General features: G+C 38.0%; 1 protein-coding gene across 3 annotated transcripts in view; it reads right to left on the reverse strand.

Moving 5' to 3' along the window:
- HECW1 (HECT, C2 and WW domain containing E3 ubiquitin protein ligase 1) overlaps positions 1-16636 on the reverse strand; it is a gene marked incomplete at its 5' end in the record, with an annotated part of 447342 nt that overhangs the window by 191655 nt on the left and 239051 nt on the right. For all 3 annotated transcript variants that reach the window (XM_080818019.1, XM_080818018.1, XM_080818020.1), the window contains one exon: positions 1689-1783. In XM_080818019.1, coding sequence (XP_080674145.1) covers positions 1689-1783 — 95 coding nt within the window. The remainder of the gene's footprint in view (positions 1-1688; positions 1784-16636) is intronic.

A 16636-nucleotide genomic window follows, 5' to 3' on the forward strand; every position in this document is an offset into this window, starting at 1 on the left:
TTTCCAGCCTTGAGCCAAAGAGGTTCGTCCATCACTGAGCAAAGCCCATTCTGGCTGAGAAGTCAGTATGTCTGGAGAGAAGCTGCCTCACTGAGTGACATGCTGTGCCTGTGCCTGGAAGGCTTTTCTGCGTCAGTGGCCTCCACTTCCAGGCTCCTTTCTTCCTTGTCTGCTGTGGGCTCTGGACCTCCATGCTTTGTCCACCTCCCCTCTGGTCAGTTCAGCCCCAGCTCCAGCTTGGCCGCCTCTGTTTAGCTGACCCTCCTGCCCGAACAATGGGCCACTTCTATCAAAGCCTCTTTGGCCTTTCCAGGCACCCTCTTTTGACAATTTCCCACACATGTTGGGCCCATCAAGGGGGGTGTCTGGCATTCTGGGAATACTTCCCCAAAACACCACACTTTCGTTCCTGTCCTATCCAGTAAAATGAAAGACATCACCTTCCAATCTGCCTGGCTAGTGTAGGAGAAAATAGTACACCCGGTGAGAAGTACAGATGGTCCCTCTCTCTCCCCTCCCCTGCCGCCCACTGTATGTCATCCGACAGGGAGCCCTGGGGCCCCCTCTCCAGCCAGCATCCAGTTCTGCACCAATTCTCTGGATCGAGGCAGCCCAGCCTGTGGTCCCAAGCCCTGCCTATCTTGGTTATACCACCAAGGACTCAAGTCACTCATCTTCTACACCTTGAAGGACTGACTTATGAAACAGCAAAACTGTGTCTTTTAGAGGCAAAGGTATTTCCAAATCATTCATACTTCACTTCAAGTTTTCTCACTGGAGCCCAGCGTGGGGCTTGAACTCACAACCCTGAGATCAAGACCTGAGCTAAAATCAAGAGTCCGATGCCTAACTGAATGAGCTACCCAGGTTCTCTTTTTACATAGGGGAAACCAAATCTTTTTTACTTACACGCCACCCTGACAAAGTCCTCACTGGTTTTTGGTCAGCCTTCCCCACTGACTAATCTTTATCTCATGTGAAAAGGACATGGAATGCCACCTGAAAGTAGATTTCAGCTAATCAGATGCATTGAGAACAAAGGTAAGCAACACCAGGAAGATGCAAACTAGACTGTAATTTAGGAAAAGGCAGCATTTGTTACTGGAGTACTGAGCAAAAACCAGAGAACAACAAACAAAAGACATGACTTAAATCTCTAGTCTGCAGCTGTAAGCTTAGGTCCATTACTTAGGCACGTCGGGCAGTTTCCTCATTCATATAAAGGAAAAAAGGACCAGCGATTCTAGTCTTTTCTAGGCCTACCATTTTATAATTTTATGATCCAAATCAGTCTGAGATTATACATTTCTATTCCACGAATTTCTTCATAAGCTTAAAAAGAAATTAAAACATATGGAAATATAAATCCTTAAAACCAAGGAATTTTTAAAAATGCGTACCAGAGAAACACTTGTTCTTCACAGCTGTGAAGCATGAATCTATTACAAATATCTCACTATTAAAGCTCAACATTTCACAAACAAAAAGTGGTATGATTTTAATAAGTTTGCCTTTGGATCTCCTTCCTCCTCACTATTTTGTCTACTTACAATCTATCACTATATGCCCATATGTGTATATAAACACACACACACACACACACACACACACACACACACACACGAAGTGGGAGAAAGCAAAGAAGCACCAAGATTAGGTCCGACCAAAGAGGAAGAAATGGGACTTACAGGAGCTGCCGAGTTTTTGACTGTGACACTGGGGGTGGTGGCTCGCAGGGCTCCGCTCACACCATGGTAGTATTTGAAGCAGATCTTAGTTTCAGCTGAAAAACAAAAATCAAATGGTACTGAGAACTAGGGTATAACCCAGAAGAGATAACCATCTCCAGAGGGACACCCCCAGAAAATGCCCTGTAATTCCTCCCAAGAGCCAAGCAGGTCTCATCTGCTGATGCTTATTCAACACGTGGCTCCGTGGACAGGTCTGACATCTCTCTAAAAAGGTGTCCTCAAAAATTGCTCTTTGTACCCAAGTGAAATCCATTATTTCAACTTCTCACATTCATCCAATCCCCGCATCGGGCTCTCTGCTCAGTGGGGAGCCTGCTTCCCCCTCTCTCTCTGCCTACTTGTGATCTCTCTCTCTCTATGTCAAATAAATAAATAAAATCTTAAAAGAAAAAACTTAGTAGATTAAAACAGCAACCATTCATTTAAAAAAAAAAGTTATTTGTAATAAACCCTTACTTCTGAGATTCTAGCTTGGTGTGATGCCTACCACCAGCCTGTTCTATAATTTTTGGTTATTGAATTCATTGTGATTACTATCTTAGCAACTTGGAGGACTACTTTGAGAAGTTACTGAAATACACGCATGGGAGGCCTATTTTCTAAACTGTGATACCCATCAATGATAACCTATTTGCATCACGGTTTGTTTTTCTTCAAAGTCCTTTCTATGTAAGTAGGAAAGATATGGCCATGGAGGCCCACACTGCCTGGGTTTGCCTTTTGGCTCCATTCCTGACAATCTGTGAGACAACAAGCAAGTCCCTTAACCTCCCTTACCCCATGTTTCCTGTAAAATAAATAGAACTAACAACAGTACCTACTTCATGAAGTATTGGATAAGCAAATAAAGTTCTTAGACTGCAAATAATGCATGATGACTAAAGACAAAATCTGTGGCCAACCTGGGTCTAGTTCATTTGAAGGTGACTTGCTTTTCCCAATTTACTGTTCGTAGGATTTTTCTTTTAAATTTGAAAAATTTGCCAGGCTATGTCTTAGCCCCTTAATTTTGTTTGGAACAACACAAGAAATCTCAAAGTTGAGATTCTGTTTCTCAAGTCTGGGAAAGTGTCATCAGCCTCAATGTTTCAAAAAATAATATCTATAATTTTCTTAGCTTGCATTTTAGATATGCTCATTATGGAAAATATGGACAATGAAAAGTATAAAAAAATCTTCTATGAGTATTTTTATGAATATCTGGGAGTATAAGCTTAATACTATATGTCATATAGTAAAATAATAATGTAATAAAACTGCAATTTTAAAAATTAACATTAAACAGACAGGTTCAACTATCAAACCTTGTTGGTAACATTCGTTGTTTTATGGAATCATTGTCTTGATTTGTAATTGTAGGTATTCAGTAATTTTGAAAATTTGGGCTCTTCGCTAAAAATGAATGACTTTTTGAAAATTATGTTGAAGTTCAAGTTTGTTTTTTAGGATAATGGAGCAAAACTTGCTGGTTATCTATCCAGCATCCATTCTCCCTTTCCTCCTTAATACAAAAATCTCTATTTTATTTTGAATGGTAATGTCCAGCTAAAGCACTCTATATTTTGGAGCCTCCCTTGCAGAAAACATTTGTTGTTTTCCACTGTTATTTTGGGATTTCTGTTATCTGTAAATTTTACAATATATAGAAAGCTTGCTTTCTTTTTCTTTATTTTTTTTATACTTTCATTTTTTGACTTACAGAGTTCAAGCACAAGTTAAAAGCACAATTAGTTCTTGACACAGAAGATATGAGTACTGCAATATTATTCCTTAGAAGATGTGAATATTTTAAGGATTCCCCTTTCTTGTGGCCAAACTGCTTCTCAAAAAGCACTTTATACTTTCATCAGGAAATGTAGCCCTTGTTAATATTGAGTATTATCAATTAAGTATAAGTTTAAGTAGTATTTCATCTTTATTTCATTATTTGATTAGTAGTGAGATTAAGCATTTTTTCATCAAATCTTTTTTTTTTAAAGATTTTATTTATTTATTTATTTGACTGACAGAGATCACAAGCAGGCAGAGGGAGGAGGAAGCCGGCTCCCTGCTGAGCAGAGAGCCCGATGTGGGGCTCAATGCGGGGCTCGATCCCAGGACCCTGGGGTCACAACCCGAGCCGAAGGCAGAGGTCTTAACCCACTGAGCCACCCAGGCGCCCCTCATCAAATCTTAATTAGCCATTTGTATTTACTCTTTTTTATCCATTGAACTGTACTTGTCAAGACTTCCCACTGCCTGGATGACACTTGGGTGCTCACTTTTTAGGGGATATGTTCTTCCTTTAGATATACCAATACTTTCCATTTCCCTCCTAAGTCATTCTTTCCTTGCAGTGATTTTTCATTACTGTTGACTGCCTTTTAAGCTCTTGGTGGACAATCTCACAACCTAGTTCTGTATTCTTCAAGGCACCTCGCAGTTATCTGTACATTGTTAGGTATACACGTCCAGACCCAGTACTGCTCCAGCCTGTAGGTTAGGGATTAGGAGGGAACACTGAATAAAGCAGTGAGCCTATATAGCTAGGCAACCTCACTGAGCTGGTGCAATTTAAGTTCCTCTGCTTGTAGGTGCCATGACATCAGCTTGCAGGGGCCAAAGGCTTCAGCTCAAGCACAGCTGGGTGGAAGGAAATTTTAGGTAACAGTCATTCTAAACAGGAACTACTAGCTTTCCTTATGAATAAGATTATTCCAATGCCTTTAAGTAAGAAAGGTCAGGGTAGATAAGAGCCATATGATCCTCTCAGAAAAAGCATTTGACAAAATACAGTATCCACTCTAGACAAAAACAAAGAAACCAACAATGTAGGGATAGATGCAACATACTTCAACATCGTAGTGATATGTGAAAGACCCAGGGCAAATATGACCTTCAAAGGGGAAAAACTGAGAGCTTTTCCTCTACAGTCAGGAATAAAACAGAGATGTCCACTCTCACCATTACTATTTAATGCAGTACTGGAAGTCTTAGCCTCAGCAATCAGACAACAAAAAGATATAAAGGCAACAAAACTGGAAAGGGATAAGTCAAACTTTCACTATTTGCAGACAACAGTACTCTATGTAGAAAACCTGAAAGAATCCACCCCCAAATGCTAGATCTAATACATGAATTCAGCAAAGTTGCAGAATATATGATCAATTAAGAAATTTGTCTCATTTCTATACACCAATAATGAAGCAGCAGAAAGAGAAATCAAGGAATTGATCCCATTTATAATTGCACCAAAACCCATAAGATACCTATGAATAAATCTAACTAAAAAAGTAAAAGATCTGTACTCTGAAAACTATAGAATACTTATGAAAGAAATAGAAGACAACACAAGGAAGTGGAAAAGCATTTGATGCTCATGGAATGGAAGAACAAACATTGTTAAAGTGTCTATACTACCCAAAGCAATCAACACATTTAATGCAATCCCTATCAAAATACCACCAGCATTTTTCATAGAGCTAGAACAAACAATCCGAAAATTTGTATGGAACCACAAAAGACCCTGAGTAGTCAAAGCAATCCTGAAAAAGAAAAGCAAAACTGGAGACACCATGATTCTGGACTTCAAGCTATATTACAAAGCTATCAAGACAGTATGATACTGGCACAAAATCAGACACACAGATCAGTGGAACAGAATAGAAAAACCAGAAATGGACCCACAACTACAGGGTCAACTAATCTTTGACAAAGCAGGAAAAAATAACCAGTGGCAGGGGAAAAAAGACACTCTTCAATAAAATGGTTTTGGGAAAACTGGAGAGCAACATGCAGAAGGATAAAACTGGACCACTTTCTTACACCATACACAAAAATAAATTCAAAATGGATTAAAGACTTAAATATAAGATAGGAAACCATCAAAACCCTAGAGAAGAACATAGGCAGCAACTTTTTTGACTTAGGCCATAGCAACTTCTTACTAGGCCCATCATCAGAAGCAAGGGAAACGAAAGCAAAAATGAACTATTGGGACTTCATCAAGATGAAGAGCTTATCAACAAAACTAAAAGGCAGCATATGAAACAGGAGAAGATGTTTGCAAATGACATATCTTATAAAGGGTTAGTTTCCAAAATCTATAAAGAACTTACCAAATGAAACACTGCCCCCCCCAAAAAAAAATCCAGTTAAGAAATGGGCAGAAGACATGAATAGACATTTTTTTTAAGAAGACATCCAGATGGCCAACAGACACATGAAAAGATGCTCAACCTCACTCATCATCAGGGAAATGCAAATCAAAGCAATGGTGTGATACCACCTCATATGGCTAAAATTAACAACACAAGAAACAAGAGGTGTTGGTGAGGATGTGGAGAAAGGGGAATCCTCTTACACTGTTGGTAGGAATGCAAACTGGTGCAGTCACTCTGGAAAACAATATGGCGGTTCCTCTAGAAGTTAAAAATAGAGCTGCCATACAATTCAGCAATTCCACTACTAGGTATTTACCCAAAGGATGCAAAAATACAGATCTGAAGGGGTACATGCACCCTGATGTTTACAGCAGTATTATCAACAACAGCCAAACTATGGAAAGAGCCCAAATGTCCATTGGCTGATGAATGGATAAAGAAGTGGTGTACACACACACACACAGACACACACAGACACACACAGGAATATTATTCAGCCTTCAAAAAGAATGAAATCTTGCCATTTGCAATGACACGGATGGAGCCTACATTATCCTAAGTGAAATAAGTCAGAAAGACAAATACCATATGATCTCACTCATGTGGAATTTAAGAAAGAAAACAGATGATCATGTGGGAACAGGGAAAGGAAGAAAAAAGAGAAAGGGAAAAAAGCCATAAGTGACTATTAAAGATAGAGAATGAATTGAGGGTTGATGGAGGGAGGTGGGTGGGGATGGGTAGATGGGTGGTGGGTATTAAAGAGGGCAGTTGTGATAGGCACTGAGTATTGTATATATACGATGAATCACTGAAGTCTACTTCAGAAACCAATATTGCTCTGTATGTTAACTAACAAAATTCAAATTAAAAAAATTGATGGGAGAAATTGAGGGTACACAAAGAAATGGAAAGACATTTTGTGCTCATGGATTGGAAGAATATTATTAAAATGTATATATTACCAAAAGCAATGCACACATCTAATACAATCCATATCAAAACACAAACAGCATTTGTCAGAACTAGAGCAAAAAATTCTAAAATATGTATGAAACCACAAAAATCCCTTACTAGCCAAAACAATCTTAAAAAAAAAAAAAAAAGAAAAAGAAAAGAAAAAAGCAAAGCTGGAGAAAGCACAGTTTCAGACTTCAAGTCTGAAAGTCTGATGTGGTAATCAAAATTATGGCACTGGTGCAAAAATAGGCACACAGTTCAATGGAACAAAATAGGAAACCCAGAAATGAACCCACAACCATATGGTCAATTAATCTTCAACAAAGTAGGAAAGAATAACCAATGGAAAAAAGACTGTTTCTTCAACAAATTGTATTGGGAAAACTGGACAGTAACATGCAAAGAAAGAAACTGGATCACTTTCTTACACCATACACAAATAAATTCAAAATGGATTAAAGATGTAAATGTGATACCTGAAATAACAACAAAATAACAAATAAATAACAACAAAACCTAAAGAGAACACAGACAGTAACTCCTATGACATCAGTCACAGCAATGTTTTTGTAGATATGTCTCCTGAGGTAAGAGAAATAAAACTAAATATAAACTATTGGGACTTCATCAAAATAAAAAGCTTCTACACAGCAAAGGAAACAATCAACAAAAGCAAAAGGCAACCTACAGAATGGGAGAATATATTTTCAAATGACATAACAGATAAAAGGTTAGTATCCAAAATATATACAGAACTAATAAAACTCAACACCCAAAAACAAAGATCCATTAAAAACCGGGCAGAAGACATGAACGGATATTTCTCCAAAGAAGACATCCAAATGGCCAGCAGATATATGAAAAGATGTTCATCATCACTTACCACCAGGGAAATACAAATCAAAACTACAATGAGGGGCACCTGGGTGGCTCAGTTGGTTAAGCGACTGCCTTTTGCTCAGGTCATGATCCTGGAGCCCTGGGATCGAGTCCCGCATCAGGCTCTATGCTCAGCGGGGAGTCTGCTTCTCCCTCTGACCCTCCCCCCATCTCATGCTCTCTCTCTCTCTCAAATAAATTAAAAAAAAAACCTTTTTAAAAAAATTTTTTTGGGGGGGCACCTGGGTGGATCAGTGGGTTAAAGCCTCTGCCTTCAGCTCAGGTCATGATCCCAGGGTCCTGGGATCGAGCCCCGCATTGGGCTCTCTGCTCAGCAGGGAGCCTGCTTCCTCCTCTCTCTGCCTACCTCTCTGCCTACTTGTGATCTCTGTCTGTCAAATAAATAAAATCTTAAAAAAAAAAAAACAAAAAACTTTTTTTTAAGTTTAAAAAAAAAACTACAATGAGATATCATCTCACACTGGTCAGAATGAGTAAGATCAATAACACAAGAAACAACAAGTGTTGGCAAGGATGTGGAGAAAAAGGAACCCTCATGCACTATTTGCGGGGATGGAAAGGGGTACGGTCACTGTAGAAAAAGAGTATGGAGATTCCTCAAAAAGTTAAAAATAGAAGCACCCTGCAATGCAGACATTTCACTACTGAGTATTTACTGAAAGAATTAAAAAGGCACTAATTCAAAGAGACACATGCACTCATATGTTCATAGCAGTGTTGTTTACAATAGCCAAATTATGGAAGCAACCCAAATATCCATCAGTTGAATGAATAAAGAAGTTATGGTATACATATACAATGGAAATTTATTCAGCCATAAAAAGAATGAAATCTTGCCATTTGCAACAATGTGGATGAAACTAGAGGGTATTATGCTAAGTGAAATAAGTCAACCAGAAAAAGACAAATACTGTATGATTTCACTCATATGTGGAATTTAAGAAATAAAACAAACAAGGGTGATAGAGAGGGAGACAAATGAAGAAACAGACTTTTAGCTGTAGAGAACAAAGTGATGGGTACTGAGGGGGCAATGGGTGGAGGAGTGGATTAAATAGGTGATGGGGATTAAGGTGTGCACTCGTCTGGTGATCCGGGTGATGTATGGAATTGTTGAGTCACTACATTGTACACCTGAAACTAATATAACACTATATGTTAATTAAGTGGAATTGAAATTAAAACAAAATATAGAACTACCATGTGATCTGGCAATCCTACGGCTACTTAGCCAAAAGAATTGAAATCAGGATCTTGAAGAGGTATTTGCACTCCCATGTTCACTGTACCACTGTTCACAACAGCCAGGATGTGGAAGCAACCTAAAGGTTCATCAATGGATAAATGGACAGAGAACATATGGTATACAATGGAATATTACTGAGTCTTCAAAAAGAAGGAAATTTGAAATACGCAACCACATGGATGAAACTTGAGGACATTATGCTAAATGAAATAAGTCAGTCGCAGAACAAATACTGTGTGATTCCACTTATATGTTGTATATAAAATAGTCAAATCATAAAAGCAGAGAGTAGAATTATGGTTTCCAGGGGCTGGGAGGGGAAGGGAAATAAGGAGTTGATAATCAGTGGTAAAAATTCTCAGTTACATAAGATAAGTAAGTTCTAAACATTTGTTGTATTAAATTATTCCTATAATTACCAATACTGTATTATACACTTAGAGATCTGCTAAGAGGGTACATCTCATGTTAAATGTGTTTACTACAACAGAATAAAAGTAAAAGTAAAAAAAGCAAAAATAAAAAAACAAAAGTTACAACAAATTTGTCTTAATAGTTAATTAGCAGTTAACATGTACCCTATCAGTCATACTACTAAATCTGACCCTCACAAAATCCCTATGAAGTGTAGATAATTATTATTAATATTTTTTAAAGTGCTTAGCACAATGCTAAGCATATAGTAAGACCTCAACAAATGTCATCTAGTATTTTTTTTTTTTACATCTAAAAAGAATGAAACCAAAATGTGAAGCTAATTATACAAGGTCACATATGTAGTTCATGGCAACTAGGATTTCAGTAAACATTTTAAATTTCCATTTGGTGATTTGTCTTCTAAAAATTTTTAATAACTCAAGATTGTTGACTAGGTAGGCAATAGCAAACTTCTTATTCCAGTAACAATGTACTAGGTAATTCAGAAAACATCTAGAAAAGCTGGAAAAACATGGATATCAATCTGCCTGAAGTAGGATTGCCAGGTAAAATAGAGGATACTCAGATAAATTTGGTTTTCAGATAAACAGAGAATACACTTTTAATATAAGTATGTTCCTATTATTACATGGAACAGACTTATACTAGAAAAGATATTGTTTATCTCAAATTCAAATTTAGTTAGGTAGTCTTGGAATATTTTCCCTCTAAAATTGGAAATTCTAGTCCGAAGTCATCAGAGACCTGATGAGACAATGGGAATATTGAGGACAAGATCCAGAAAAAGAAAACCCATAAATGAGCCTAGGATTTGGGGTTGTTGTTTCCCTAGTTGGGGCTGAGGACTACGTTGATTCCAAAAAATGCAGCTGAGAAACTGGAAAAGCTAAAAGAACTTTTTCTAGACTTGCAGGGCTAAGGGGTATCAAACATAAGGGTTCAGGGCCTGCCAAAGAGGAAGACTTTGGTAAATCCTTCACGATTCAAGTCGGAACCCTGAACAGCAGAATAGATATGCTGCTGAGAACCTACTTGCCCTTCAAATCATTCAAGTCTTAAAATTCAACTGAGCTCACTCTGGATTGCTAAATATCACCTAGAAGGAAAGTAAATCCTCTTAGGAGGGAAATAACAATAACATGATTCTTAGCCTCAAATTATTTCTGCAAGTTTTTATTTACAATGTCCAGTTCTCAGTGAAAATTGTTCAGGCACACACAGATACTAGACAATGTACAAAATACCAACAGAACAAGTAGAGATTATAAGCCGATTCATATGGCTTCTAGATACTGGGTTATCAGACACAACTGAACGTATTACTGAACGTATACTGAAAACATTCAAAGAAGTAAAATACAAGATTGAAAATATCAACAAAGTATGAAGCCTATAAAAATGAACAAAACAGAAATTCTGGATCTAAAAAACTACAATTTTGAAATAGCGTACTTAATAGATGGGTTTTAAAGCAGATTAAACAAAAACACGAGCATATTTAGGGAACTGGAATATAGGTCAGGAAAAAATTCAGAATGAAGCATGCAGAAAAAAAGGTATAAAATATAAAAGAGAAGTAAGGAACATATGGGATACTAGGCGGTGGTCTAATGTATGTATAAATTGGAATCCAAAAAGAGAGGAGAGAGACAGAGGTGTTAAAGCCAAAAATTCTCCAAAAGTGAAAAATTCTCCAAAAACTTCCAAAAGTTATAAAAAACATCAAGCTATAGATTTAAAAAATCCTATGAACCAAAAAAAAAAAAAAAACAGCATGCAGATACCACTGTAAAACTTTAAAAAAGGAAGAGAAAAATCACATCATCAACCAGTGAAGTTAAAAGCTAGATTATCTTCATAGGAACAACAATTTGACATATGACTATTCAGTATCAGCAGAAATCATAGACGACAAAGGAATGACAGCTTCCATATGCTAAACAAACAAACAAACTAACTAACTAATAACAAAACCCAACAACTGTTATATAGAATTCTGCAACCCAGAAAAATATTCTTTAAGAATAAAGTGATTATTCCTATTGCTGTCTGGACATTGCAGATTGCCATCACCATGAACATCTGAACTTCATGGTAAGTTTTTAGCTATTCATACGTTACAACGTTTGCAATGTAGAAATGCCCAAGTCTTATGAATCAAAATATGATCAGAGTAGACTGAGAAAGACATTTGGACCAGCACAGAAGTAAAATGCCATCCTTTACCACTTATTTGTGCAGAAAGAATGAAATTCTCTGTTCAGTAACATTCTGTAGCAAGAAAAATGAGCTTACATCTAATATTTCATTTATAAGAGATATGAAACAAATGTAAACCCTATCTTCAACATCCAAGAAGAGCAATTTTAACTCAAGAGGTTATAATAACTGTGAGAGAGTCAGTCCCAACAGTTAACTAAAAGCAATAATGGAGAGTACCATATTTTCAAATGCTCAAAAAGATCAAGAAGCAATGGAGAGGATGCGGAGATAAAGGAATCTTCATGTACTGTTGGTGGGAATGCAAACTGCTTCAGCCACTGAGGAAAACAGTATGGAAGTTCCTCAAAAAATTAGAAAAATAGAATGAGCAAGTTATGGAAGGAGCTCAAGTATCTATTGATAGAGGAATGGATAAGGAAGATGTGGTAAAAATGTACAATGGAATATTACTTAGCCATAAAAAAGGAAATCTTGCCATCAGCAACAACATGGATGAAGTTAGGGTGACGTAAGTCAATCAGAGAAAGACAAATACCATTTGATTACAGTCATATTTGGAATGTAAGAAACAAATAAGCAAACAAAGAGACAAACACACAGACTCTTAAATACAGGACAAACTGGTCATTGTTAGAGGGGAGGTCCGGGGGGATGGATAAATACATGAAGAGGATTAAGAATACACTTATCTTGATGAGCACCAAGAAAAGTATAGACTTGTTGAATCGTTATACTGTACACCTAAAACTAATATAATAGTGTATGTTAATTATACCTCAATCAAAAAAAGCAGCAGTGGAACAATAAGATACAAATTAAATTTTGAATCTGAAGAATACTTAGCTTTAGCAAGAGGAAAAAATACCAAGAGCAGTATTTTTATTTTACTTTATGTATATATGTTTTAATTGTGTTATGTTAGTCACCATACAGTACATCATTATTTGTTTATTTTTTAATTTTTTAAAGATTTTATTTATTTATTTGACAGAGATCACAAGTAGACAGAGAGGCAGGCAGAGAGAGAGAGGGGGAAGCAGGCTCCCTGCTGGGCAGAGAGCCCGATGTGGGGCTCAATCCCAGGACCCTGAGATTATGACCTGAGCCGAAGGTAGAGACCCAACCCACTTGAGCCACCCAGGCGTCCCTATCATTAATTTTTGATGTAGTGCTCCATGATTCATTGTTTGCATATAACACCCAGTGCTCCATGCAATACATGCCCTCCTTAATACCCATCACTAGGCTCACGCATCCCCTTACCACCCTTCTAAAACTGTCAGTTTATTTCCTGGAGTCCCCAGTCTCTCATGGTTTGTCTCTCACCCCAATTTCTCTTCCATTTTCCCCTTCTCCTAATGTCCTCCATGCTATTCCTTACGTTCCACAAGTAAGTGAAACCATACGATAACTTTCTCTGCTTGACTTATTTCACTGGGCATAACCTCCTCCAGTCCCGTCCATGTTGATGCAAAAGTTGGATATTCATCCTTTCTGATGGCTCAGTAATATTCCATTGTATATATGGACCACATCTTCTTTATCCATTCATCTGTTGAAGGGCATCTCAGCTCTTTCCACAGTTTGGCTGTTGTGGACATTGTTGCTATGAACATTGGGGTGCATATGGCTCTCTTTTTACTACATCTGTATCTTTGGGGTAAATATCCAGTAGTGCAATTGCAGGGTCATAGGGTAGCTCTATTTTTAATTTTTGAAGGAACCTCCACACTGATTTCCAAAGTGGCTGTACCAACTTGCATTCCCACCAGCAGTGTAAGAGGGTTCCCCTTTTCCACATCCTCTCCAACACTTGTAGTTTCCTGCCCTGTTAATTTTGACCATTCTGACTGGTGTAAGGTGGTATCTCAATGTGGTTTTGGTTTTAATTTCCCTGATGGCTAATGATGATGAAAATTTTTTTCACATATCTGTTAGCCATTTGTTTGTCTTCATTGGAGAAGAGTCTGTTCATGTCTTCTGCCCATTCTTTGACATGATTATCTGTTTTTCGGGTGTTGAGTTAGAAGAGTTCTTTATAGATCTTGGATATCAGCCCTTTTCTGTGGTGTCATTTGCGAATATCTTCTCCCATTCCGTGGTTTGCCTCTTGGTTTTGTTGACTGTTTCCTTTGCTGTGCAGAAGCTTTTGATCTTGATGAAGTCCCAAAAGTTCATTTTTGTGTTTGTTTCCTTTGCCTTTGGAGACCTGTCTTGAAAGAGGTTGCTGTGGGGGCGCCTGGGTGGCTCAGTGGGTTAAAGCCTCTGCCTTCGGCTCGGGTCATGGTCCCAGGGTCCTGGGATCGAGCCCCGCATCGGGCTCTCTGCTCAGCAGGGAGCCTGCTTCCCTTTCTCTCTCTCTGCCTGCCTCTCTGCCTACTTGCGATCTCTGTCTGTCAAATAAATAAAAATCTTAAAAAAAGAAAGAAAGAAAGAAAGAAAGAAGTTGCTGTGGCCAGTGTTGAAGAGGTTACTGCCTATGTTCTCCTCTAGGATTTTGATGGATTCCTGTCTCACATTGAGGTCATTCATCCATTTAGAGTTTATCTTTGTGTATGGTGTAAGAGAATGGTCCAGTTTCATTTTTTCTGTACATAGCTGTCCAATTTTCCCAGCACCATTTACTGAAGAGACTTTTTCCATTGGATATTTTTTCCTGCTTCATTGAAAATTATTTGACCATAGAGTTGAGAGTCAGTATCTGGGCTCTCTATTCTGCTCCATTGGTCTATGTGTCTGTTTTTGTGCCAGTACCATGCTGTCTTGGTGATCACAGCTTTGTAATACAGCTTGAAATCAGGAAACATGATACCCCCAGCTTCATTTTTCTTTTTCAACATTTCTTTGGCAATTCAGGGTCTTTTCTGGTTCCATACAAATTTTAGGATTGTTTTTTCCAGCATTTTGAAAAATGCCATTGGTATTTTGATTGGGATGGTGTTGAAAATACCGATTCCTCTGGGCAGCATAGTCATTTTAACGATGTTATTCTTCCAATCCCTGCGCATGGGATGTTTTTCCATCTTTTTGTCTTCTTCAACTTCTTTCATGACTGTTCTGTAGTTCATAGAGTACAGATCTTTCACCTTGTTAGTTAGGTTTATTCCAAGGTATCTTATGTTTTGGGTGCTATTATAGATGGAATCGATTCTCTAATTTCTCTTTCTACAGTTTCACTGTTAGTGTATAAGAAAGCAACTGATTTCTGTGCACTGATTTTTGTATCCTGCTACATTACTGAATTGCTCTATGAGTTCTAGTAATTTGGGGGTGGAGACTTTTGGGTTTTCCACATACAGTATCATGTCATCTGTGAAGGGAGTTTGACTTCTTTGCCAATCTGAATACCTTTTATTTATTTTTGTTGTCTGATTGTTGTTGCTAGGACTTCTAGTCCTATGTTGAACAACAGTGGCAAGAGTGGACATCCTTGTCATGCTCCTGATATCAACGGAAAGGCTCTCAGCTTTTCCCCATTGAGAATGATATTTGCTGTGGGTTTTTCATAGATGGATTTTATGAAGTTGAGGAATGTTCCTTCTATCCCTACACTCTGAAGAGTTTTAATCAGGAAAGGATGCTGGATTTTGTCAAATGCTTTTTCTGCATCAATTGATAGGACAATGTGGTTCTTGGCTCTCCTCTTATTTATGTGTTCTTCCACACTGACTGATTTACAGATGTTGAACCACCACTGCATCCTAGGGATAAACCCCACCTTATTGTGACGGATAATCCTTTTAATGTACTGTTGGATCCTATTAGCTAGCTGATGAAAACAGGGATACTGGTCTGAAATTCTCCTTTTTGACAGGGTCTTTGCCTGGTTTGAGGATCAAGGTAATGCTGGCCTCATAGAAAGCATCTGGAAGTTTTCCTTCTGTTTCTATTTTTTGAAACAGCTTCAGGAGAATGGGTATTATTTATTCTTTGAATGCTTGATAGAATTACCCAGGGATGGGGCACCTGGGTGGCTCAGTGGGTTAAAGCCTCTGCCTTCGGCTCAGGTCATGATCTCAGGGTCCTGGGATCGAGCCCCACATCGGGCTCTCTGCTCAGCAGGGAGTCTGCTTCTCCCTCTCTCTCTCTGCCTGCCTCTCTGCCTACTTGTGATCTCTGTCAAATAAATCAATAAAAAAAAAAAAAAAAAGAATTACCCAGGGAATCCATCAGGCCCTGGACTCTTGTTTTTTGGGAGGTTTTTGGTCACTGCTTCAATCTCGTTACTACTTACTGGTCTATTCAGGTTGTCAATTTTTTCCTGTTTCACTCTTGGAAGTTCATAGTTTCCAGGAATGCATCCATTTCTTCTAGGTTGCTTAACTTATTGGCATACAGCTGTTGATAATAATTTCTGATGATTGCTTCTATTTCCTTGGTGTTAGTCATGATCTCCCCCCTTTCATTCATAATTTTATTAATTATCCTTTCTCCCCTTTTTTGGATGAGTCTGGCCAGTGGTTTATTGATCTTATTAATTCTCTCAAAGAACCAGCTTCTACTTTCACTAATGTGTTCTACTGTATTTCTGGTTTCTAATTCATTGATCTCTGCTCTAATCTTAATTATTTTCCTACTCATGCGTGGGTTAGGTTTTGTTGTTGATTCTCCAGATCTGTAAGGTGTAAAGATAGTTTGTGTATTCAGGATGTTTCTGGTTTTTGTGTTGTTGTTGTTGTTGTTGTTGTTGTTGTTGTTTTGAGTGAGGCTTGGATGACTAAGTATGTATTTCCCCCTTAGGACCACGTTTGCCATATCCCATAGCTTTTGGATTGATGTGTCTTTGTTCTCATTGGTTTCCATGGATTAAGTTTGATGATTTCCTGATTGACCTGAACATTAGCAGGATGGTCTTTAGCTTCCAAGTGTTTGAAATTCTTCCAAACTTTGTCTGGTGATTGAGTTCCAGTGTCACAGCATTGTGGTCTGAGAATATGCAGGGAAAAATCTCAATCATTTGGTATAGGTTGAGACTT

Source organism: Martes martes (assembly GCF_963455335.1).
Source record: "Martes martes genome assembly, chromosome: 11".
NCBI classification, from domain to species: Eukaryota; Metazoa; Chordata; class Mammalia; order Carnivora; family Mustelidae; genus Martes; species Martes martes.